Below are 27,276 nucleotides of genomic sequence, written 5' to 3' on the forward strand. Positions count from 1 at the left end.
GAGCAGCTGCCCATTGCCGGGCTGCCCCAGAGTCTTCCTTCCTCCCTCTCTTCCTTTGCTTCTAGGTTTGTTATGTATTAGCTGCAATGGCTTCTGGAAGTTTTGCAGCATTGTATTTCTTGTCCCTTGCCCTTTTTTCCTCCCCATGCCTCATACCTCAAATATAAGCTGTTTGTCCTTTTTCAGGAAATCTGATATTAGGAAGGTTTCGGCTGCTCCAAGAGGCCGGGAAGCTCTGGGAGGCAGGTTGGGCAGGAGCTGTGACCTCTGCCATATTCCCTTCTCTTCCTCCTCCTGCTGTGAGATCTCTCACCCTCTCCCTCTGCGCTCCAGCTCCATCTCATCCCACGGGCACCTCCCACAGCTTGCAGAGACACGCGTGTGGCTCCCATTGAGCTGCCTCGCCGGGTCCAAAACCTGAAGGGACCTTTTTGTCAGTGGGGGTTGGACCCTGATATCCTGCCCCATGCTACGGGGAACCTCACGCTGAAGTCGGTTGGCAGGGGTGGGGGGAGCCCAGAAGCTGCATGCACGGAGGAGGGGGGGTCTCACCAACCAGTCCAGAATGATGTTTTTCTATCTTTATGATTTATAGCACTGGGAACAAAAGGTGCCAGTTATTTTCCTAATTCTCTCTGAGACCAAAGTCTCTTTGGGACTGCTGGAGTGGACCAACGGGGCAGAGCGGGTGCGTGGTCCTCATGTGGCTCTCCCCGGCATGGCACGGCTGGGACCGGAGCCAGGAAAGCCCAGGCTGCTGCAGGGACCTGGGGGCACCACGGCCTCACATCCTACTGCTCCAACACCCCCCAGCTCAGCGTGGAGGCCGTGCGGATGGGCAGGCGGCACAGAAGAGCTCTCACCTCCTGCAAGCAAACGCCACCCCCGTGCTCGGGAGGGACAAGCATCACGGGGACCGTGGGGTGGCCAGCGTGGGACCCTCCCGTCTCTCCTCAGCGGGATGCTACCTCACACAGACTGATGGACACATGCACAGCAACTGCTGCGACTTCGCACGCATCGCTGCATTTCGCACCACAGCTCTCACTGACAGGTGCAGGCAAAGGTCTGGCAAACACAGCTTTCCTTAGCCTGTAATACTCCCATGCCTGACTCTTATTAGATTCCTACGCTAAACCCAGGAGGGTGTCTGGGGCTCTTGCATGTAATTACAAGGCTGATAATTCTATCAGGTGTAATCTCAGCCTACCTCTGTTCAGCCACACACAGATAAGCATTGGAACAGCCACATCGCTTTAAGGGAGAAGGAATCCAGCCACATCAAGTAGTGAAAACGCTGCAAATCCCACCCAACACTTGTAAGATAAATACAGTCCAGCCTCTTAGCAGCTGCAGCGCAGGGTCCCAGAGCCAGACTGCACATCCTGGGGAGCACCTGGGGCGCTGGGGAAGGCAAAAATCAGAAACCTGTAATTAAGCCCACCACCGGTTCAGGCTGTTCACCCACCAGGGCAAACGCTTTCTCTTCTGGTGAGCCCCAACGGCAGGTTTCTAGTGTCGGCAGGGACCCTGCGTGCACCTCAGCAGTTAACGCCCATGCGATTTTGGGCATCACAGGCTGTATTTAGAAAGCCCCACTGTCACCATGGCAACAGATTTCGCTTACACATAGCGATGCACAGGCACCTGTGCTCCAAACCTGCGCATGGAGAAAAGTGGCGACGCTGTGAGCTCCTCACCGTGGGGTTGCGTCGCTGCTCGCCAATAGTTCACCCTTTCTGGATATTTTTGCTGGACATTTGAACGAACCACCTGGCATGGAAATGGAGGAGAAGAAAGGAATTCCCATTCTCTCTTTCTTCCTAGGAGGCGCAGTTCAGTTCAGAGAAGGTGTCCGTGGAGACCCGCTGGAAGGATGTACCTTGCAAGACTCCGTCACTCTGAGCTGCACTCTGCGAAACTGCAGCTTTCCAGGAGGGAAAGGGGAGAGGGCTGTGGGAGGCGGCAGGCAGCCGTGCAGCCACAACCCACCCCGCACATCGCTAGGGATGGCAGCAGATTTTGAAGAGGACGAGGTCCTCACCGATGGCCTGAGAGGCTGGGGCATCAGCAGGAGATTTTTGAATTTAAAGCACGGCTTATATCGCTTAAACAAATTATTCCGTGTGTCGTCCATCACTCCTGACTGCCAGTGCCACACTGTGTAACATGAAGTAGCTTTACAGGATGGAAAGAGAGGTCACACGTATTTCATGCTGGGCTTTTTCCCCTTGTTTTCTTTGCATTGAGGAGGACTCGTGTCCTGCCAGGGAGCCCGTGGGAAAGGAGGGAAGGCAGGAGAGCTCCCTAGGGAAGCGACGAGGCGTGCTGCTGTCTTAAGGAAGGGGCCATGTCCAACAGCAACACTCAGCTTCCCACCAAGCTTTTCATCTGTAATTTTGAAGCCATCATGTCCCACAGTCCCTGGCAGCCGTTACAGGTGTATCTGCTGCAATCCACTGATGGAGCAGCAGCTTGCCCATAACTGGGCAAGCCCACCCCACAAGAGCCGTGCCAAAGGGTTTAATACCCGAGCCAATTATAAAACCCCAGGGTTTTATTCTAACAACATACAAATGCTCACACGAGCATAACTTAATTTAATTTTCAGTGCTCCGCAGAATATATTTTTCATTGCACCTCAGCTGCTGCCCAGAGAGAAATGATGTGTTTAGTCTTTTGACAATTTTGCTAAAGCTTCGTTCCCAGCTGATCTCTTTCAAACGATCTGTATTTCAGGGATTTTTATCCTTAATTAATCTTGGCGATAATAAGAAAAAAAATAAAATGGAGTTTTGGAAAAAATGTATTTTCTGCAATTAAAATCATACTTTCTCCCATTCCTCTCTCATGTCCCTCCACTCCCCCAGCCTTGGCCTTTCCCTGCCCTTGCAAACAGGCAATACCCCAGACCTCTCTAGTATATGTGATACCGCAGGAGACTGGAAATATTTCTGAGCCAGGAAATAATGACAGTTATTCCATTAGATACAAAGGTTCTCCTCCACAATCTTCACTAAAGAAGCATTACACAGTTAATAATATTACCTAAAACTCCCTACCAGCTCTAAATGGCCCAGATATCCTTTTGTCCTGTTGCTCCAGGCTGTATCGCTCTCTTCTCCTAAGAATGCTTTGGCAAAGCATGCCGAACTGCATAGGATATATTCACCATAATAAACCTGCTCTTGTCATCCTAATGTAAATCCCAGCAACTGACCAGGCAGCCCTGCCGGACTCCCGCAGGTCCGGGTTTTCTGCAAATACATGCAGCATGCTCCGAGCAGGCGAGCCCCCAGCCTGGCTGCTGGCTTCAGCTCCTCCGTAGCGCATGCCCACCTATACAGAGTCATCCCTAGCCTATTGCTTCAGCTGAAGGAAGTGGGGTATTGGACAGGCAAGGCTGCCAGGCCAGGAACAGCAAGCAAAATAACAATAATGTTACCCAGACACGTGCTTTTCAGTCAAAAGGGCTGTTTGCTGGGCTGTGCTCTGGTTGCTGAGAAATTTTGGCTTAGTGAGCCCCAGCTACCCCTCCTGGCCCTGGTTCCTGCAGACACGGTGCCGTGGGGTTTGCACCCACTGGTGCCAGCAGCGGGGGCGGGCTGCAGCTGCTATCGGTGCTGGTGCTTGCGTTCCCCAGCTGAGACGTTTTTGCTGCTGGTTTTAAGCCATCACTGGGTCCCCTCTGTGCTTCAGCTTTCCCAGAGAGGGGGTAGAAAGTCCCTCTGTCCTTCTAGGAAAGGGCAGTGAGGAAACCCAGAGGAAGGGCCAGATTAGGCATGTGGACACAGGAAGGGGGGAAAAAGGCAGACATGGCAGCATCCCACTTTTGTATCTTGTCTCTTGATGCCTGTGGTATAACGAGGCAGGTCCAATCTAAAATGCTGAAAAAAGATCATATTCTCTCCCCCAAACACCCGTGCTAGTTAACATACATATCTATAGCTATGTATCTATCTCCTTGCAGGCAGAGCCTGGGCTGACGCTACATTCACACTGCTGATGAGGCCGTGAGGAGCTGGGAGAAGTTTCGACACACTAGATACAAAGGTTAAGTGGGGTTAACTGTGTTTAGAAACAGCAATAAAAGCACAACCCATAGGAAGAGGAAAAAGATAAAGTATTTCTACGGACAGTTTTACCTAAACCTTCATGCTCTAGGACTGGCACAGGAGCAAAGATGTCAAAGACCAGCCCAGCAAGAAATCCCAGGTGGTGCAGAGTAACTGTGCGCTCTATAACTACTGCGTGGATATCTTTATCTTAATGGCTATCTACATCTTAATAGAATAATTTACTGTAGATCCCATAGCACATATTTTCACTCATTATGGAAGACTGCCACAGAGGTATTCGTTCACAAGGCTCTTGAGTTTTGGAGAAGCCACATGATGGCTTAGATGGTTTAACAGAAAACACACCATTTAGGAGCCGCCAGCCCAGCCGCTCCGGGAACCGTGGCCGGGAAGCTGGGTTGAATCGGGACTGCGAACACAGATATCATTCCCCCCTTTCTGCTTCAAGAAGCTGAAGAGACGCATCCCCAGGGAGCCTGAGCTGGGCGCGCCTGCTTTTACACCCCTGTGGGAGGGCTGCCCAGCTCTCGCCCAGTGTTTCTGACAGGGAGTGTTGCAGGCTCGTGCCCCAGCCCTTCCCGAGCACGGGAAACGAGCCTCATCCGTGGCACAGAAAGCCTGCTCTGTGGGCACAGCCGGGGCATTTTCCTCCAGCTTTGGGGCAGAAAGGGAGCGTTTAGCACTCAGGGTGGGCAGCCCCACCAGCATTGCTTCAGACGCTGTCCTCAGGTCCCTGCCCCAGTCCCTCCTCACCCATCACCCTAAGTCTTCGCCCTCCCAGAAGCCATTTGCTCTGACTCAGGGGCTGGACAGCATCTCCTTGCACGGGCTCTGACAGCTCAGTGCTGCTTCCCGGGCAGCTGAGCCCTCCCTAAGCCCCCCCCCGGCAGCAGCCGGGCTTTCTGGGGACAGGAATCCCTGCACCCTCCCCAAAGCCCGCATGAGTCATCGAGCTGTTAAGAGACGGGAGGTTATTTCTGGATTTAACTTTCTGGACTGAGGGAAACACTGCCGTGTCAGCACCCAGCTGTGCTTTTAAGAGGTGCGTTGTTTGGCAAGTCTTGCAAATCTATTTCCATACGAAAGCACACGCATGAATCACTCCTTATAAGAAAAAGCTGTGGAGGTGAAAGGGCCAAGAGAAAGTCTTTGCTGGGAGATAGCGAAGGCAAAACTGACCATTATTTTTTTCTCCACTGTAACTAAAATAGCCACACAGAGATGGAAAAGACCAGGAGAAGCCCCCCTTCTCCCCTCATCCAGAGCTGATCCCTCTGCTGCTTTTCCCCACCAGCTCCTCAGGAAAGATCAGTACTATCACTTACTGATGCCAACTTACTGCTGGGGCAACGTCAGCGCTTCTCACTGCATGTGTAAAAGCTTTTGCTACCAATATTATTTCCTCATGTCCTAAAAGAAAAAAATAATTGCCTTACTCTCCCTGCCAAGTTACCCTCTCCCCACAAATATCAGTGTTTTCCTAACACTACCTAGTCCCAAGGAACACTCCTAACTAGGAACAAAAAACTCAAGCTGGTGACCTGCTGGTGATGCTCCTGCACTCAGGGCCAGTCTCCATGGAATTCATCAAGTTTTATTCTTTTTTTTGTGAGGAGCAGCTGCCCAGACACATGGGCATCTAGATACAGGCACGGTGGAGGTAATGGCAGCAGCGTGTGGAACTGAGGCGAGGATACCCCCAAGGTCACAGGGAGGTGTGATCCTAGTGCAGCCAGGCTGCAGTGGGCACTCTGCCCGCCTGTGCCTTCCCCACGTGTGGAGGTGGGTGCTGCAAACCAGGGCTGGCAGTGGCTTTCGTTCGCCCGGCAGGCAGACAGCTGGCAGCGCCCTTGGGGATCTGGAAAAGGAACCAGTGGCAAAACAGTGGCTGTGATAAAGCAAAAGAACAAGGAAGAGGAGGAAAAGGGACAAGGGGGGAAGAAAGCAGAGAAGAGAAGAGAAATTTGTGGAAGGGAGCTCCCTCCAGCAGCGATTCCCCTCCTAGTAATCCTGATTTCCCCCCCAGTAATCCTAGTCTCCCACTGAAAGCTGGTGAGGATGCACAGAGAGATGGATGCAAAAGGGAAGGGGAGAACAATTTACAATGCCATAAGCCTTTCTTGCTCAGCTAAATTTCTATCTGCTGCCTCTGAGGAACCTTTTCATGACCCAGAATTTCCTCTCCCAACACCGATAGTTGTGATCTTCCCTTCAGCTGGCTCCTTTCCACCTTAACTTTCATGTACAGATTCCTGACATCCATAACTTATTTCTATTTGCCACACAGCACTGTAGCAAACAGCCCCTCTCGCACACATTTTGGTCAGTGATTCCTTCAAGACTTTAAATCTTTGCATATGATTACGCTCAGACCAACGGCCCTGTGGTTGCTCCTTATTTATATATACTTCTGTACTTATATTTTCAAAATATACCACCCATTCAGAGAGCTGTTAAAGGGCATTGCTATTTGACGAGTAAGCAAATGTGGTATTTTCTATTGTGACTGTAGGAAAGAAACTATTTCATTTCCTTGGAAGAGGTGCCTTAAACTCTGAATTTGCTTCTGTCTTGATTCCTGTAGTTCTTGTTTCCATACCCTAAATCTCATTCTTGGCTTTCCTTCCATGGTCCTTTAGCCAATACATCTACTTTAAATCTCTTCCTTATCCTCATTGCATCATTTCCCATTTATTTATACTCTTCCTATTCAAGCGTCTGGAAAAGTTTTCTGCTGCTTTTTGACCATGATCAGCAAACACAACTTAGTTGGACTCGTGTTGATTTCACTGTATTCCTAGACTTTACTGGCCATCCACAACTTACTTGGCTGACAGGCTGGTTTTCCATTCCTTGTTAGCTTTTTATTTTTCTATGTTTGTTTGAGGTGTCCATTGCCTGGTTAGTTTGCAAGACCTGCCGTACAAGTTTAGTTGAGATTTAAGGTCCTCATAATTCCTGCCCTTTTATCCTATAGAGAGCCCAGGCTTTGGCTAGTCATCTCCACTGACTTCATGGCAACTCCCTTGTATCAGGTCCAAACCCCTTAGTTACAGGCATCCTTGCATTTAAGCTGAACCAAATCAGCTCTTCAGCATGCAATAGAGCATTCAGTCCTGCAATCTGTGCTTCTTCCTCTGCCAGGGCTGTAAGCCTCAGCCTGCTCCTTATCACAGGTCTGCCCTCCAAAACTTTATTTCCCATGCCGTTCCCTATTCTCCTTTTATTCATGACTGCCTTCAGGTCACAGCCTAAACTCTGCCATCATCTTTAAGTGCACATCTAGTCTAAGGTGAATTTTATCAGCCTAAATAGTTTCCGTCATTGCCTACCCAAAGCCAAGGTACATCGTACAGCTTCTGTATCTCATCATCTCAGTCTTGCAGTGTAAGTGCTCAGGTCTCCTCCAGCACTGCCACCGCCACCTCTTCTCTGATCGACCTTGAGAAAGGAATGAAATAAATACCCAAGCTCTCCTGCCAGCCCCACTCCTCATTCCTTTCCTTTGGTGCCCTGGTCCATGGCTGCAGGGTTTCCTAAGTCTTTTGCCTAAACATAATCTCTGCAGCCTTGTTTAAGCTCAGCTGCAAAATCAGCCTCATATTCTCTTCAGAGTGCACTTTCTTCTCATTTTAGAAAAATGCAGTCCAAGCGCAAAGCTTATTAAACATGTACTGAAACCAATAAACCACCAAGTGACAGATAAACAAATTACCTTCTCCTCAGGCAACCTCCTTGGAAGGTTACATCTCCCTCCCCAGGGAAGCACAAGATCTCTCATTTATGTGATGTCCTGATAACACATGCAGATCTGCATTACAATAATGACTGCGTACAAATCACATGCTTCAGGGCTTCAGCCAGTTGCTTGATGAATCCAGGAAGGGACTACTTCCTTCAGTACAAGATTGGTCAGATTTTTTTGATGACTTCTCCACTGCCTTCTGAAGTGCTGAGGATCAGCCGTGGGTGGGACACAGTACAGGACAGACAGCGAAGAGGGTCTTCTCTCTTGCAATTGATACCTACCTGGATAATTTGCTGGTCAAATTTATTACCAAATTTGGCAATAAATATTATTCCAGTCTTCCACTGTCCTCTCAGACTGGTGAAGCTTTCATTTTCTCTTACCTTCTTGGGTCTGTATCTTAGTACAGCTCAGCTCTGTGACTGCAACGTACCTCTTCTTCTTCCGTTTCCTGAGGTATGGCTCCCATCTCTTTTGACTTACAAGGCCAGAAACGTCTTCACTTGTCTTAAATTATTGGCATCGATATATGTTGTAGAAATTTAATGGTACATAGAGGAAACCAGGGAAGGTAATTTAACCTTTCCCCCCTCTACTCACCACTGGTGAGACACACCTGGAGTACCGTGTCCAGGTCTGGGCTCCCCAGCACAAGACAGACATGGACTTACTGGAGTGAGTTCAGCAAAGGACCGTGAAGATGATTAAGGGACTGGAACATCTGACCTATGAGGAGAGATGGAGAGAGCTGGGACTGCTCAGTCTGGAGAAAAGGTGTATAAATACTTGATGGGGGGAATAAAAAAGATGAAGCCAGGCTCTTCTCAGTGAGGCCCAGTGACAGGACAAGAGACAGTGGGCACAAACTGCAATACAGGAAATTTTTAAATGTAAGAAAAATCTTTTTTACTGTAAGAGCTGTCAAGCACTGACACAGGTTGCCCAGAGAGGTTGTGGAGTCTCCGTCCTGGCAGATACTCAAAACCTGACTGGACACGGCCCCGAGCAACCTGCTCCAGCTGACCCTGCGTGAGCAGTTGGGTTGGAGGAGCCGATCTCAGCGGTACCTGCCGGCCGCAGTGAGTCTTGATTCTGTAACCTAACAGGCTCCTCTGGCCTAAACCACTGTGAAATTAGTCCAAGTCACAGTATTCAACTGCTTATTTAAAGCAAAAGAGATTATTAAATACCCAGACATCAAGAGAAATGGGCTTGCTCGATCGCACTGTGGTTGTCTACATCAACTGCCTCGGGGATGCAATAGCTAAAGTATGAAACAACCACCTCTTGCTCGAGTCTTGCTGCTCTAAGAATCGCCTAACTGGGTGCCCGGACCCAAACCTCCAGCAAACGACCATGCAAGGCTCCACCCAAAAGGGAAAGGGGGCCTTGGTGAACCCCAGAGCAACTAGTGATGGCCACTAGTGGACTCTACAAAGAAGTGGATGCTGTCATGTCTGCCACCATGCCTGCGGACTTCCCACTGGCGGCAAAATCAGTCCTTTAGCATGTTCTTTGCCAAGTTACTTTACCTAAAAAAAGCTTTTGGCAGCGATGACAGGACCAAGGCAGCCCTTCCTTTTGCAATCATGTGCCGCAGCAGAACACTGCCCAGAGCACACAGCTATCTGTCAGCTTGATGATACATGGCGTTGCGTGTAAAGCTGAAACAGCCCTCAAGCTATTTAAAAAAAAAAAAAAAAAAAAAAACAAAGCCTCATAAGACATACATTTTATAATGCTTACCAGGCTTGATACCTCAAAGTCAGCTTGGTAAGACAAAAAAAAAAAAAATCCCCTATGCACTAGTTCCATCAACTCCTCCTCTTTGTGACCCCCATGGAGGTGGCTGCAAGTCCTCTGTGTTCATACACATGAACATATACATATGAACGCATGTGAACTTGGATATATTTTTTCCTAAATCATTGAAGAACCAGAAAGTTCATCATCCTTTTGCATGCCAAAAATGGCCATTTTTAGCAGAATCAAACATCCTCCCAAAAGCAGATAAGAAAGTGATCTGCAAAGTACTTTCCAAATGGTTGCTTTGGTGCTTATGGTTTTTTAACATTTAAAATTGCTGATTCTCACATCCCCCTCTTTGTGAAAGAAGTGGGAAGATCCATGGATCTGACAAATCTGAGCAACAGTACCTTGAAAAAAGAAGGGAAACTGATTTCTAAGGACTAAAATTATAAATTCATTTTGAACCTAGAAAGTGTCCCAAAATTTTCATTTTTTACACTTTGAACTCCACTGTTTCACTAAAAATAAAAGTTAAACTGAGAGAGGAGAGAGATCAGTCTGTGTTAACAAGCAGCATCTTTTGGTGCCTGTTTTTAGCCCTGCTTTCTGACCTCAATTTCGCTGTCCAGGTTCTCAGGAGAAAACTAAATTATATGCAAACTCCTCTAGAGGCTCCAGACAATCCTCCTCTGGCAATAAAAAAGGGTGTCAAGGAAAATGCTGAAAGAATTTATATCTGTGCCTGACAGTTGGCAATTTTGGCACAAGCTTAAGCAGGTTTAAACCTAGGGCAATTCTGGGGGAAACCCTGGACAAAATGTGAATGTTGTCTTCTTCAGAAAATGCATGCTAAGAGCTAATACACTTCATTTTAATAGCTGTTGAAAAGGAAAATTGTGATAGTGCAGAAAATATAATACACATATCCAATATACTATCTCACGCAGTGGGAATAAAGTTAAAAAAATACAGTAAATCCTGATGTAGGCAGCAATGATATTTTTAGCTTTAAAGTAGCACATCTGGTAAGAAGGAAGAAACCTGTACTGGGAGACATACTCCAATGCATGACACATCACTGAGTGAGGCCACGAAATCCAAAACTCAGCCTTCAGTGGCACCAGGGTTTTTCTCCAAATTCATCTACAGCTTCTTCTGCAGCAGGAAAAAAGAAGGACGGCTGGAAAAGATGGGATGCTCTGGAAAGAGATAACCTTTGGAAATTTTTTTTTTGTCCTTTTAGGAACGTTTGAGTATAGCCTAGACTGTCCCTCAGAGCCAGTCCAGAACCTGCCCCGTGGTAGGACGGTGTGGCTCACCCCAGAAAAGAGCCAGGCTGTCTTACCTGGACATACGGGACGCTGCTATTTTGCATGCTCAGGACATTTTTCATTCTTCTAAGATATAAAAAGTTCAAAAATCTTCTTACTGACCCGATAGACTTTGTACATTTCCTAATGCATTACTCAGTCTGGGCTACCTCACTTACCCATAAGCTCTTTGGCAATTACAGCGGGCATTTGCAAACCCACTACTGATTTGTAGCATGGATCTTTTGGCTTAAATCTACCAGTTGAGAGGTCTATGCCACACTGTCACTGCTGAGAGGAAAACCCCCTTTCTTGCTGTTAAATTGGTTTGGGCAACTGCCAGGGCCCAGCTTAAATGAGACCGGACAGCACACGTTGCACTGCCCAACAGTATTGCTCTATGTTGCACCAAGTGCCTGCTGAGCGCTAGCTCAGACGTCTCTACAGAAAAACTTCCCTGAGGTAACCTACAGCTGTTCAGCTAGCACGTACGTGGGACCGAACTGGCAAGCAAAGTGGTCACTCAAACTTTCACCGTTACTTTTTGCAGAGACCATGCTCATTAACTAGATGAACAGCTTCACTGATCAGATGAATAGTTACGACTCTGCGTGTCTCTCCCCTGTGCTGTACTTCTCTGTGCAATCTGAAATAAAAATGTAAATCTAAAATTGATCCAGCTTCCTAGTCCCATATATTATGAATTCTCTTTATTTTTGCCACCTGTCATATTTTGCCAGAAATAACAAGAGCTAAAGTGGGAAAAACACGTAATAAAGCAGACACCGAGCCAACATTTAATAATGGTACCTGAAAGCAGGACTAAAGCAATACCCACAACACTGCACCATTTGGCATCGTCCATCAGTTCTTTGCAGGATGACAGACTGTGAAAGGATGCTGAGCACAGTTAGGGAGAAAATGAGAACAAGGCAGAGCTTTGACAGTTCACCTCTGACTAAGAGAGCATTTGAAATCTGAAATGGTTGAAATTTTTTCTCCTTAAAGGAACATTGTAAATGATACTAATTGACCTTTTTGAACACTCCAGATGAGGGGGGGGAAGCACACAGAGGGCACAGGTTTTCTTCTGCACTCTGCTTGTGGGATACATCCTACTCATTTTAATGAAAACCCAACTTTCTAACCAGAACTTGGGGGAAGTCTGCAGATGTTCAGTAGCCTAAAGCAGTTGGGTAATAAATGATTTTTTTTCTTAGTAAAGAACTGACCTTGAATCGTGAAATGAGTCATTCTTCTCTTACAGCAACGGTCTTCTCCTGTCCAAAGTGAAAGAGAGCAACAAGCACACACGCACGTGTGCTTCTGCGACTGAGCCAGCAAGAAAGGGAAGAGTGCTTAAGTTCATGCACATTTTTATTGAGTAGTAATATAAAATGCTTCTTTCATTGTTACAAGTGCATGCTTTGATTGCCAACATTTCGAAGTCAAATTACAAAGGCAAGGCTGTAGGCTGTAGTGAATTACTTGGGCACTTATACAATTGTTAAAAAATATCAATGGACTGTTTTGTTTTGTTTTGTTTCTTTTTCTTTTTTAGAATGAACCAGTTGAAACCCGTAACTGATATACAAAGGGAAAAAAGTGAAAAAATTACACATTTGGTGGCACGTGACAGAACAGAACAAAATGACTAAACCATTATGACATTAACAGTTATCATGCATTTAGAATTTCACATGTAACTACAAACTTATTTAAATTTCACAAGGTTTGCTAAACATGCTACCCATCTATATGTGCACTGACAAGCTTATGTTAAAAACTTTAAGAATACTCTCCCCTTAGATTTTTCAAAGCTTTTTTTTGATTACAAAATTTCAAAGGCATTAAGCATTTTTTTTTTAGAGAATATAAAGTACGCCAGTATACATACATTTCCAGTATAAGTCAGACCACTAAGCGCATTACAGTCCCATACAGGCCTATACAGCCATTTTTTCTTAAAAAACATGCATAGGCAGATTTTTACAGAATATAGATGCTTTTCACTGCACTTAATATGGTGTCTTGTTCACTATACTTAAAAATGCACCACTCATAAATATTTAAATTCAGCAAGCCACAACCAAGACTTGATTTACCAAAAAAACCCAGAAAACCCCCCAAACCAAACCCCCCTAAATATAAACAGCAAAAAAAGATAAATGTTATCATTATTCCAGTTTTTTTTTTAAACAAAGAAAAGGATAATTGCTGCCAAATTAGTAAGATAAGTGTTATATTTAAAGAAGGGCATTGAAGCACACTAAAGAAACCTGAGGTAAGCATAATCTGTACAAAATTAAACTGTCTCTCTCTCTCTCTCTCTCTCTCACTCTCTCTCTTTCTCTCTCTTTTTTTTTGGCATTTTAAACAAATTTCCAACATTCTTTTTTTTTCTTTTTTTTCCTCTATATTTTTAAAGACTGCCTAATTTATTTCATAGCCATTGTCTGACAAGAGTAGCAAAACATTATCAATAAATAGTCCTTATTTAGTTTGTACATTTTGTTAAAAATGTTTTGATGTTGTCCATGTTTAGTGCTGCAACTGTAAACGTACAATAGTTAGTAAGAAATTAAACAAAGTTTTCATGTCCAGTAACATAATAAAAGGCCTTTCAGTAACATATCTAGACGTTCCCAATGCAGTAGGAAAACATGTTCATTCCCCTAACTTTGCAATATATACCAGCATGAGCTTTCATTTTTCTACAAGCATTTTAAAGGCATATCCAAAGGAGGTGTCTCTCCCCCACCCCCCCTCCCACCAAATTAAAGTTGACGATCTCTTCGTAGATGATTTTTGTAAACTGAATCCAACACCTGGCCCCCAGAGCAAGTAAGCTATTATCAGAGGCAAGAACATCCCACTGCTGATGTGCAGCAACCCCATCGTGCCCTGCAGCTCAACCCCCCTCCCAGACAGTGGTCACTGAATATTGCTGCTATTACTGCCGTTGCTGTCCGTGCCATTAGTCTCTGTGGAGATTGCCTTGTTGATGGAGTTAAGGTTGGCATCGGATGGCACGTCTCTGCGTGGAGGCATTCGCTCATTAATTCGATCTAAGCCTTTGGCCTCTTCGAAGCTAGTGATCTTATGCTGGGGTGAAAATCCTTTGATAGCTAAATAAAGGATTATTAAAAAGTAAAATTAGCAAGGTAAAACTCTTGGCGGCTTTTCCCCCAACTTAGCAATGAGTGCGAAAGTCCTTCTTTGTGAAGGCGGCAATGAGAAGATCTGACAACATGACCGACTCCTTACCGTACTCAGAAAGACCTGGGGGTTAACTAACCACCACCGTCTCTTGCAACACAACTATTTTTTTCAACAAGATCGAATTCCGGTATTTTGCTGTCCACTGGGGTTCAGCTTCAAACGCTGAGAAGCTGACATGAAACTACAGTTTGCAATTAGGAACCATGCTTAGGGCAGAGCCGTGAGCCGGTGAGTTAGCATTTGTCGTCATCACTTACAGCCTTAAAGACATCGTGCCTCGCCGGAACATCCTTAATCAGGCAAAACTCCCATTTGACTCTCAAAGACCGGGGTAAAAAGCGCTGCCCAGTTACAGGTGGCGATGACTTGGTGAGGCCAGTTTGCGGGATATACATTAAAGCTATGGGAGATCTGGGGCGACCCTACAACAGGTTGTCTTATGTTCTCAACACAGGCGAGCTGCTTGTTGATCACTCGGGGCAGTTAGCCTCCCCAACACATCCCTGGACTTCTAGAAAGCAGCTTGAGTCAAACAGCAGTAACGCCGTGCAACGCAGACCAGGGATATCGTAACCTTTGCGCATTTGTACAATTTAACTTTGGAAACGCACTGACAAAGGACCAAAGTTCCAACTGAACCTGAGGACTTTTGATCTGGCCTTCAGCAGCAACATTGATGAGGCCACACCAACCTCAGAAGGCAGGCACAGGCTGGGGAATGTATTTGTAGAGTGTGATTTTTATTTGATTTGATTTTTTTTTCTCTCTTTAATTGAAGAGTTGAAGATCTTTAGATTTAAAGCAAAAGAGAAAAAAGCACTGTAGGCAAACAGCAGGTCACAACTCTGTAGATAATTTGTCATAGCCTTCTGTGTGTTTTTCTCTTATCTGCACCAAATCAATGCACTGCACTTCCAGAACTGGCACTTTTGCTATGTCTCTATCTTAACATGCCATAGAGCAGAAATGGCGTGTTAGTACCAGGAAGCTGCAAACTCCCTGAAGAGAAAATGGTAAGGGAGTTTCAAAGATCAAATTCGATATTTCTTCCCTCCCTTTATGTTCTCTTTACCCTGAAGTACTCCTGCTCTCCTTCCAATATGCAGTCCCAATTCTGGACAAGCTGGTAACTTCTGTTAAAAAAAAACAGCGAACAAACCCCAAACCCCAGAACATCCCTGGTACCAATCTACCAGTCCTTGCATTTTGGGGGGAGTGAGAAAAGCGTTTTCATGCTGATAGTTTTGCCAACCATTCCTGTGAAAATGGATAGATCCTGTTTGCCTCAGGATTTAGTTCCTTAGCCAGTTTCACAAACGTTATATTGGAACTTTGTGAAGTGCATGGGTTTTAACATGTATTATACTTCAACTCAGAAAAACAACAACAACATAATGGTGATTAGTCAAGTGAGCAGAGATGGAGCAGTGAAAACAGAACAGGCCCTACAGTGAGTTTTTTCATGGATTTTTTTTGCTTTTTTTTACTTTATCTTCTACCACAAAAATGAAGATGTCTAACAAGCACCCAGGCCAATCCCTTAAAGCAATAGTTTAATGGATGGCCGTGTTGAAGCTGAAACACTTGCTGTGTCCTGGAGCTTGCCGGTAGCACAGCCCAGTTGGTGTTATCGGGCCCTGAATCAAACTGCAGATGGACAATTGGTAAAGGGCAAAACATTTTCTCCATCGTTAGCTTCGTCTACGTAGACTAGTCATTACGACTACGGTTAGTGTCTAACTAGCAAGGATGGCAAATCAAGAATTAACTTGAAGGGTGCATATTGCTGGAATGGGGCATGTTCAATCGAATGTATTTCAAGCAGACAGGTTATCGTCTGTAATAATGAGGAAGGTGCTCTGCTGTAGTTGCTGGTCAGACAACAAGTATTAGCAGTTTACATTGAGAGTATACTAAAACACAACACATAGTCACAGAAAATCACAGAAAACAGCCAAACTGTCAACGAGAATGCACACTGCAGATTAGAGATTGCTGATAGGAATAGATAATTCCAACATAAATAGCAGCTTACTCACTGCTATTTAGAAAGCAGTTGTATTTTCTCTTACTTGTTTGTTCTGTAATTTTATTCACTGCTTTACAAAAATCAAAAACAAATTCAACTGGCCAAAAGGGCACATCTTACCAACAGACAGCAATCATCAGATTATTTTATTTTTTTTAATTAACTAAAAAAAAAATACCCACAGAAAATTTGAGAGGGGCAAGAACAAAATACAACTGAATAATTTTGTTTTAAAGGGGAATTCTGACAATTCTTCTTCCAAAACTTTATAATGCTGAATATTGCGCATCTACATTGCAATATGTGATTACTTAGGTTTTAAATGTAGCGTTAAAAATTGCTTAAGGGTTAAATTAGAGGTCTGTCAATAAAGCACCATAGTTTTCAATACTAAACATTCAGAAATCTTCCGAGGCAGCCAGTCACTTTATATTTGTAGCTAAAATGGTGCTGGTGTTAATGGTTGCTCTAATGTAAATATCCAGTGTGTAAACTGCCACTACCAGAGGAAGCAGACATCTTGCAGACAAATGTCTCATGTTGTTTTACTTCTAAAGAGAAACAGAAACATGCTGAACTGTAACAAAAGACCAATAAAATTTTTTTTACTAGTGACCTAAAAGAAAGGAAACAAACCGAAGCAAAAAAAAGAAAAAGGAAAAACAAAACAAAACCAACCCAAAACAAAAAGAGAGAATATTTCTAAAAAGCTGTGTGTTTTCCTCCACCAGAGATTGCCGAGGATGGTTTGAGGTGGAGACAAGACCCAGCCTCCAGCTCACAGCTTTTGAGCTATGTGTCACAGAGCATTTACGAGCTGCTGCCGAGTTATGTCCCGTGAAATCCAAGTCCCCTGATCTCCTCCTGTGGCATTACTCAGTGCTTAGTTCAACATACAGCAATTCCAACGTGACTGTAACTTTCAGAACAAAAAACCCCGCAACAACAGCAACAGAAAAAAACCCAAAAAACGTTTTCCCCTTTAAAGCAATTACATTTTGGTTAATACCGAGCCACAATTGTTAGCCCAACACCCACACAATCTGTACAAGCTACAGCAAAATGAATACACCCAGCAGAGCCCTTATCTGTTGTGGCACCAACAGAAAGGGGACTGGCCAATTTACCTTCATCAGCCTCAATAGCCTCAACAGTAGCTGAAGAGAAGAAAGGGGTAGCAAAACGAATGAGAAAAATGAGCAGAGGATTTTAACTCCAAGAACAAGTCAGTGAATAGCAAAGGAGCTACAACACTAATGTTACTGTAAGTGCTGGATTTTGGCAAAACAGACATACAGAGAAATGCTTACACAAAAACAATAATTTGCAGATTGAATTAAGCTATAGCTTGTTTTGAAGCAGAAGTTTCACAAACTAAAAGTTTTTAAAGACACATTAGAGTAGTTTTCTTTTGACTCAAAAGAACTACAAAATGAAAATGTCTTCCATATTGCACATCTGACCTGAAAAGGCCATTATATAATTCTCCCAGCTTTGAATAAGAGCAGTTTGATTTGCCCTGTCAAAAGAGACCGAAAAATGGCATAAAGCCATCACACAAAATTCGTACCACTTATGATGTCAGCTTGAAATGTATTAGCTGCCAGTACAAGGCAAAAGAGCCACATATACAACTTCTCAGAATGGTTTTTTTCTCTCTTCTGACTAAAAGAAACTTCCCCACAGCATGGGACAGTTTGCTCAGACAGCTTTGCCTTTGCTTGCAATCTTGCCCAGTCTGCTCCACCTGTAAGTGTCCTTCTTGTCAACCCCATCTCCGAAAACAGCATCCTTCTAGTATTTTATTTAAATCAATGGACATAGATACAAGACTGAAAGCTGTTGGACCTCCAAAATTGCAAAGCCTGGTCAGAGAGAGAAAAGTTTGTAACCGGGAGGTTGCTGCAGTGTTATAAATACCATGTTACCACTGTTTTGAAACCGTTCATTGTTCTTAAAGACAGAATTTTATTTGAATTCTACCCATCAGCTTTGGCATGAATTTGTTTTTACAGTCAGAGATTTAGAAGCTGGTGCAAATCAGCAAATGCAATTCAATATACCAATGGTACAGCTCAAATATTTTAAAAGAATTTTGATTCTCAAGAACTTCTCTGGTTTAGAGAATAGCTCAAGAAGCCAAGTTTTTAGGAATTCCTCTCTTCTTTTTTGTCTTACTTTCCCCTACATAAAAGCTTTTTTTCATCCTCCATAAAACTCAAACAATTTTTTTTAATTAGGATGTTAAATATGGATTGAGATCAATATTAAAATATGTATGCTATTATCTTGCTGCATGGGGAAGTGAGAGGAGCTAACCTGCATGCACCAAGATAAGCCTATGCCTCTCAAGCTACAGAGCAAGAGAGATGGCAAAAATCAAGGAACGAAACCAATGCAAACTTAAAAGAAAAGGAAACACAATAAGTAGGATGAGAAATTAAAATGAATAACCAGATCCAAACCAGCACTGACACATTAGAAAAAAAATGAAGACTAAAATGTATACTTCCACAACAGAACATACCACTCATATTTTCTGTTAATACGTATGGTAATATGAATGTGTGCTTAACAGAAACTATGTAAACTTCAGATTATTTGGTGAATGGGGTACTACGTGTTAACTAATGCAGAAGCTTGTGTATAGTAATGTTTTACTAAGCCAGAATACTGCAGTATGAGGAGATTTTCCTTTCAGCCATTGTAACAAGAACTTTAGGCAATTTTCTCAAATTCATTTCAATTCCTAATATTTTGCCAGGGCAACAATAGCAGTTTTCTTGGACCAATTCTTCTGACAAATGTAAAGCAACTATATGGAGAAAAGCCTAGGTAAAGACCACAACCCCATTAAGAAAGGCATCCTGTGGAATCATATTGCAGCATTTTCAAAGCAGAACGTTACTATGTCTGTAACACACAAGTCATCAAAAAGAAAAAAGGGAAGGGGAAAAAAGGGGAAAAGAAGGTTTACCACCATATACCTGAATCTTCTAGGTAAAAGAGACAGTAAAGGGAAAAATACAGAGAAAGAATGCTCCAGGAAGGAAACAGGAAAACAAGAGGCTGAGACTGTGTTAAGGTTATAAAGCATTTCTATTTTTTACATCTACTGCCAACAGAACCTCAATAAGCAAGAGACATTCTTGTGTGCCTGCAATATACTCTACAGCAATACACACAGAAAAAAAGGAGAGCTTACAGTAGTAAATTAAATACTTTGCAGCTCCTTATTCCAAAAGGAATATTTCATCAAAGGCAGCCCTACTATAGACTTACAGATTTCCTGTAACTAGAAGCACTTGGTATAAAACTGAACTGACAATCTGTATTATGTTTGTGTACAAGGCAAATGCGGTGTTTGTAAAAGCCTCCCTTCACTTGGGCTTAAATCAGAGTGAAATTGTTATCATGCTGTCACCTAGAATTGCTAGGAGAGAAAATCTAATTCTAGAGCTATTTTCCATTGGTGATTCTCTATGAAGAAGAACAAATCAGATAAAATAAGAATTTGAGTGTCATTATCCAAGCTGAACATTCAGTACTCTGTGTATCAAAGGCTGCTCTCAAAAAACCCCCCAAAGATGCTGTAAACTGTGGAAAGAGCGCACTTTACATGCAATGCTGACCTACCATTCTGAACAGTTGATTTTCTGGGACTTTTTTCCCCCCTCTTTCTTTGTAAATCAGTGGTACGCAATAAGTCTTGAGAAGTGGCCTTACATGAACTGCTCACAAATGCTCCAGTACAACAAACCGCCTGATTTATTCTGTCCTTTATTTTTTTCCGAGAAGACTGCGGTTATTTTTCTTGGGTTCTGCAGTTGAAAACCAATTGGTTTTTTTACACATAATGACACACACAGGCAAACATGCTTACCGCTTTGCAGTGTTTGTTTTCCTCCAGAGAGCACACCACTGGGCAGCATTCCTGTTGGAGTCAAACCTTTCAGCGTCAGCACACTTTCACTCTCTTCTCTGCAGAAGGAAAAAACCCCCAAAAGTAAATAAATGTCTTTTTTTTTTTTTTAAACACAGAACACATTTTAGACACCTTAAGCTACACCTGCCCTGCAATGATTTGGTTATCTCCAATCTCCTTACCAAGATAGACTGAATCTGGTAATAACACCCGCACCAGTACAGTTCCCCGCACTGCTATGTAAGTGGTTCACCTTTGCACCACGCCATACACAGACTCCCGCTATAGTTAACACTATAACCTGCATCTATGAAACAAAGTATGACATACATTTGAATATATATACATAAAACCACAAACTTGATGGGAGGAGGACCAAAGGAGCAGTTATTGCCAACAACACATTTAAATGTCTTGCACCATGTGGTCCAAAATCAACTTAAATTGTTCTTTTGCTTTTGTCTACACTAGCAGTCAGGTGCATTATTTATTAATGATCACCATCCACTTAAAAAAAGGCAGCTCATTAAAATTAATAAGCACTTCCACCCTTACTAGGACTGTTCTTAATAGTTTTGTATACTAAAAATGGTACTGAATTCAAGAAAAATGTTTTTGAAAACCTAAATATGTTTTGTCAGTCTTTAAATACACACAGTTTTTAATATATGGCAACAGGAATACAACGGCTCTATCCAGACAAGCTGTTAAATACAGCTTTCTACTAGCACTGTAATGCTGTCTGTGATGACATACTTTCTCAGCAGCAAAATTGACCCCAATTCTTTAAGGGAAACCTATTTTGAAGTGCTTTACTTTGAAATATATAATGACAGTAAGCTGGAGGAAGCAAACACAAAGACAGAATTTAGTTCCATGTTCACTTGAGGATAATGTGGTTTTGTCTATCAAAACTGTCTCTCAACAATTCTACTACTTAAAATTTTCTTTAGACCTATGTGCCCTGAATTACTCATGTATTTCAAACAACTCTTGTGTACCTACTACATATACTCTTCAAGTTCTATTTTTAGTTTGAAAATGATTCTCCTTGTACACGCTTTTCTTTGTGTAATAGTCAAAATCGTGACTGTTTTCCTTGCAAGTTTCCTAAGCAATCAGAACTAATGCAACAGCCAAATATTTCCAGAATTAACACAGTATTTTCAACATCGAGTTATACACCAAATTTTTTGCTTTCTCTTGATTATTTGCCCCTGCAAGCAGATGCATAATCTGCATTTTCAATTCAGTCCGTTTAATGTCTCTTTTTTTTAAAATTAGACCGCTATGGCACTTTTAGCTTCACCTTCATAAGATAAGTTTATTCACTGTATTTTTATTATCTTCAAACTGCATATTCCCAAGAAACCTCTGTATCGCAAATTGTGAGATTTTTTTAGCCTTCAGTGTTCCTTATTTTCTAGTGGATGTCCTTTAATTCCATTTAAAAAAAAAAGGAAAATAAACTGACATTTTTATATATATATATAAATAAACTGGTAAATAATATTTTATTTACCTCCCTCTTATCTAAATATATCCAAAGAAAAGTCAGACTTGAGAAAAAAAGTCACAGAGAGGCAATGACAGGGAATCGTGAGCTCTTCCACCGAGCTTAAGCCAATCTTTCTATGATGGCTATTCTCAGCAAAGCTCATTTATAACCTTTGAAACTCAATACAACATTATTTTGATATCTAATTTTGAGACAAAAGTGGCTGAAATGATCTCAGTTTTACATTCAGGTTACATCCTCGAGGAAGCTGGCAACTCTGGCTCAGAGAAGAGATGTTCGACTGAGTCCTTTGAAGATGGTCACATCAGATGCTGATTGTTCAGAAACGCTTTTCAAGAATTAGTGAAAAAAATGTCATAAACCTGCAATGACTCAAACAGGAACTTCAAAGGTTTCTGAAATAGGCTGGTTTAGATGATGGTGTCACTGCAGTCTTTACAGGGTTATACCGAGTTATCAGACACTTGTGTGTCAAATGGGGATTGTGCTGGCAAGACAGAAAAAATAACCCAGGCTGTTCTATAGGAACAGTATTTGCAAGATTAACCTCGTGTAATCTTTGCTGTCTAGAAGCCTGGCACCTAGCTGAGGAGAATCAATCTTTCCCAGCTAAAGAGAAGGGGGGCAATGGTGGCTGGGATGAAATGTCACTCATCCCCCGGAAGACTGGTCAGCAAAACTGCCCATTGGAGGTACCTGTTTATTTGCTGACTATGCCTCTGACGACAGTAAGGATGTATTTGCTGGTTAAAGCTAACGGAGAACAAATATACTCTTCATCTTCAGTCCTTCCTGCAATGTTTCAAGGTCCATCAGTAACCAAGAACTGTAAAAGGCTCAGCAGCTTCAGTGAGTGAACCACTGGCTTCTCTTCTACCACATACAGTTAATTCTGGTCTTCTGGAGTTGTTGGGATGCATGGGGTAGGCATAAAAAAATGTCTCATGAACAACTCTGAGATGAATTTGACTTCTTTTCAGGGAAAGATCAAGTATGATTTCCATCAGTGCCTTAAAATGTTGATTTTCATGGAATAAGTTAAGAGGGCTTAAAGTTTCAAATGGTGCTAAAACCCTAAGCTATGAGGCTTATGCATATCACTTTAGACAGGGCATGTGCAAGAATTATCCTGTACCCTTCTTCCATCCCTGAAACCATAGAAAGCTTCTGCCCCATAGTTCCCTTTGAAAAAGTCTTTCACATATAGGCAATGTCAATTACCTGCAAGTTAACAAAACTCAAACATATCAGCTGAGCATCCAATTTCAGGCCCTTCTGCATATTGAAGTTCACATTTCTGTTGAATTAATCCTGTATTTCAAAAGGTGCTCCACAACAAAATACAGCAGATCCAGAAGCTGCAGTTCAAGGTTATAGGAGAAAGCCAGGTTTCCCAAACTTTGTTTGCTCAACTATCATCAGAGAAAAATAATCATGCTGTTTTATGAAGGTGGTAGCAATGTCGGCTCCCGGCTCTCTGCCAGACTTGGTACAGAGGAGCAGGTGGAAACATTTGATTGCTCCTCTGTCTTGTTTAGGGAAAAGGCATGATGCCAACTTTTTTTTTTTTTTTTTGGATAGGTACCACTTTGAAGTAGCTTGTGCATCACTAGTAACTCACATATAACACTTTGGGAACCCCAGGTACAAAGTCCTCCATCTCAGTATGCTATTTAAAGCTATGCTGCTGCAATATGCAACGTGTGGGCGAACTGCTGTGTCCATGTGAAACCCCAGTGACAACCTGCCCACTGCTTGCATGCTCCAGAAGAGTCTCAAATCAAGCAAGTTTGAGAGTTTCATCTGAAATTAAGAGTATATTCTTCAAGGAACTATTTTTATTTTCTCTTTTTATATCAATCATACAATCATACCAATACATTTTTTAAAAATTCCTTGATTTTGCCCTAACCGTTTTACAGCCATAAACTGACTACAGCAGAGCAACATACAATTTCCTGAGAAAAAAATCCCTCTGCTGAAAGGGGGGAGAACTGTATTTTCTATATTTAGACCACAGCACAGTACAGCATGTTTTCTCTTCTGCTCAGAGACATCAAATGGAGAGTTCTAAACACTGGGTAGCAATTAGTTACTCATGTTCATGTGTTTGGAGGAGTGCAGCCCAAGGTAACGAGTTGCTGTTGTCTGCACAATGATTTCCTGGACTTTTAGTTAAATGACCCTAATGCTATCATCTTTAATCATCTTTACTCATGTCTGTAGCAACTACGGGTGATAAAGTGGGACACTTGGCTTCCTTTTTAATGAGACATGATGTGGAACGTGCCCTTTCTCCACATTTAACTCTTGCCTTGCAGTGGCTAAGACTTAATTAGTCCACCTGGTGACCAAAAGTCTTTTAAAAAAAGGGTAATTGCAATTTTCTTTGCTGATGTCTTTCGTTTGTTCGTCTGGTTTATGTTCAGCAAAAGCCCTGAGGAAGATTATTCAGAGCCATAATAAATAGCAGTATTGTATAAATAAAACAATTTTTAAAAGGTTCCAGTAAAACTCAGTTGGGTGGTATACTAAAATATCAAATTTGCTGTTTGATTAACAGTAGAGTGCTCTAAGTAATCATTCAAAGATGTCCTTTAACATCAAAAAAGAATCTGAAACAGCACAAAACCTTACCTTAACACTGAGAAAACTCTAGCCATTTTTCCTATTGCTCTTATCTTGTTCCTTATAACCTCCTTTCGAGCAGCAGCTGTTGCTCCTATGGAAAACACATTAAAAACCGTTATAGGGATTTGTAAATGATACATCACTATTCTGAACTCTAAATACAAGAAACATCATATTAATGCCATGGTTTGCCAAACTAAGTCACATTTGTAGTCAAAACCAAAAATACTATTTTTTTTGTTATTTATAGCCCAAGACTGATCACTTTTGAACAATCTAGTTATTAGTACCTTTAGACATGTGATCTTTTTCCTGCTACACATTAAAGCTGCATGTTTTTTCATCAATGCAACCTAATTTTCTATTTCAAAAACATTTTCAGAGACCATACTCTTTTGAAAATGAGTTTCTTAGAAAATAGTCAAAATGCCAAAAAGATATTCAACATGAACAGTACCCAAACCATAAAAAAAAAGAGTTCAAAGAAAAGTTAAATAACAATGGAGTTAAAATCTATTTCATAGTCTTACCATTTGAAGTGAAAACCAATCATGTTTCTCTTAATTTTCTAAAAAAAGTGAGTGGGTTAAGCATAAGGCCAAGAGGGTCCAGTTAGGGTTTTCCCATCCCTAGTTAAAAAGTATTTAAATGGTTATAAAACCTAAAGGCAGAGTCCTGGAAACCAGCATGAAAAGGCAGGGATTGCATCAGCTGGCAGTGGTTAAGAGAGTTCCACAGAGCAACTTGCTTCTCATCACTGCTCAAAATTACATTTACTTTGAAATTTGTGAACTCACACAATAATCTGCCTTAAAATAAACATATGCTGGAACAGAGACTACAGGTCAGCTAAGTTTGCATGTGTACTTGTTACTTGGCTATCATCAAAACCTAGAATAATGTCTGTGCATCCAAGAGAGAACCACCTGAATGGGAAAAGCAAATAGTACTAAGTTACCAGAACAAGGAATTTCTTTTAATAAGGACCTCCTGTGTCCCCAAGAAAATGCCATGTTATACTAAGTAAAGCAGTTTAATTGAATTATCACACTCATAACCACACACATCATGAAGATTTCTCCCAAAGGTTTCTGAATGATAGGTAACCTTGGCTCGTATGGATGCTGCCTGACAACTCCTGCCTCCAAGGTTCAGGAGGGCAACCTGAAAACCACTACGCATCACGATAACACTTACTCCTTTGCTGCTCCAGAAGTCAAGGACAAAAATGAAAATTTCTGTTTTCAATTCCTAGCAAATTGATCCATTTTATAAAGTGGAGTCTATCGCGGAAGCTAAAACAGCAGAAAGGGCTGAAAATGAGGGAGGCGGTTACGGCAGCAGAGAGGACAGCCCCAGGGAGCCCAGGCAGCGGCAGAGACAGCCGCCAGAGCGCACCGGGCAGGGGAGCGAGGCACTGCCCGACGTGGGTGATGGGTGCAAGAGTGGGTGTACGTACTGGGATGTGTTCGTACGTCTGCTGAGGAGTGTAAAGTAGACGTCTTACAATCATGCATGCTGCTTTTGCACGCACCCGTCTTTTGGGGCAGCTATTAAACGCACTACTTCCAGGCATTTCTAACTGTCCACTTAGGCTGTCTTGAAATTATGAGCCTGTATCTTGAAGTTCAAACTGAAAGAAACTATGCTCAGAATGATGGCTTTCAAATCTCCCACATATGAAGATAAGGTATAAAAAAATACAAAGATATAAATAGGCATAAGTGTCTAATTCTAGACAACAAAGAGTGGGAGAAACAGCTGTAATTCAGCTGTAACTGAATTAAATATATTTGTAACAGCTTAATGGAAAATTGAAATTAAACAGCAATGATTCAGTTGGGTTCTTCAGGAAATAGAGGGGGTACGTTCCTGCCTCAGTTACTACAATCTCACTGAATTGTACTCTCAAGATACACAAGACACGGTTTTCATCCTTTTTTACTCTGAAAGCACTTAAACACAACTTGCCTTTTTTTTTTCCCCCAAGTGTAACTATCCCTACTTGTTTATTACAAATGCACACTGTTCTAGTTGATCTTAGAAGTATATTCAACTTTTTTCAGTCACTGTTTAACTTCCAGAAAAGTTGAGCACTGAAAACTGGAATTATAATTTATGACCGAAGTGAAATACAATGCCCTACACTTAAATATAAAATGAGAATGGAAAAAAATACTTAATCATAAAACACAGCAGGCTCAAAGGCAGTATTTTGTTTCTCATCAATACACATAAAAGGTTACTAAAAATACACTTAAAAGATTTCCTAATTTGTAACAGATCTGTGAAAATGACTTAAAATATTCTCTGCTTACTAAATATTACTAATGAATTTACTTATCCTATTTGTTTTTTTAAAACATTATTTCCTAAATAATGCACCTGATATTCGCAATGTTTTGTTGCCCTGTTAGTTTTGACTGAATACTACTAACGTGATATAGTATTTAGATTCCCTAACTAGTTATATATAAAGCTTAGACTCACATTTCAAGTGTGACTACTCCAGTTTAGTATTCTGAAATTCACCACTACTGCAAATCCTTATGAATTACTTCAGATACACTTAAGCATGCACTTATGTGAAAGCAAATGGGTCATAACCTTAGAACTGGCTATGAGTAAAAGGGTTAATTTTAGCCTTTGCAAACATTGCCTGATATCCTCTTAAGTTTTTACTTTTCTTTCAATATCTAAACAAACCCTATTTGCATGAAGGAACTTAAAAAAAAAAATCATGAACACAGCCAAGTTTAAAATCAGAGTGGAAAAATTATTTGGCAGGTAGAATAAAAGCTTTGAATCTTAATTCAGTAATTTAACAAGTTCTATTGGATTTCGGATTTGTAGCATCCAAACACAGATCTTGCAAGTCAGCGAAATGTAATTTAGGCCTTCAGATTAAGAAACAGATCAATGAAAAAAACCCCTATAAAGTCTGAAAATATTCTGATATGTAGGATTGAACAGAGAGAAAACAATATTGAGTAAAAAAGCCAACCCCAAATGTCTCACTGGTATCCTAATATATTATATATTATCTAATTAAGCACTAGGCAAA

The 27,276-nt window shown here is 42.1% G+C and overlaps 1 protein-coding gene across 1 annotated transcript in view; it reads right to left on the reverse strand.

The window, feature by feature from the left end:
* Positions 1-12,245: 12,245 nt before the first annotated feature.
* Positions 12,246-27,276, reverse strand: part of PPP3CA (protein phosphatase 3, catalytic subunit, alpha isozyme) — a 119,639-nt gene continuing 104,608 nt past the window's right edge. The window contains exons 12-15 of the mRNA XM_010561043.1: positions 24,219-24,303; positions 20,021-20,118; positions 17,265-17,294; positions 12,246-14,014 (exon numbers count right to left, since the gene is read on the reverse strand). Coding sequence (XP_010559345.1) covers positions 13,821-14,014; positions 17,265-17,294; positions 20,021-20,118; positions 24,219-24,303 — 407 coding nt within the window. The 3' untranslated portion in view covers positions 12,246-13,820. The remainder of the gene's footprint in view (positions 14,015-17,264; positions 17,295-20,020; positions 20,119-24,218; positions 24,304-27,276) is intronic.

The sequence above is a fragment of the Haliaeetus leucocephalus genome, unplaced genomic scaffold (genome assembly GCF_000737465.1).
Source record: "Haliaeetus leucocephalus isolate CR32 unplaced genomic scaffold, Haliaeetus_leucocephalus-4.0 Scaffold140, whole genome shotgun sequence".
Taxonomy (NCBI): domain Eukaryota; kingdom Metazoa; phylum Chordata; class Aves; order Accipitriformes; family Accipitridae; genus Haliaeetus; species Haliaeetus leucocephalus.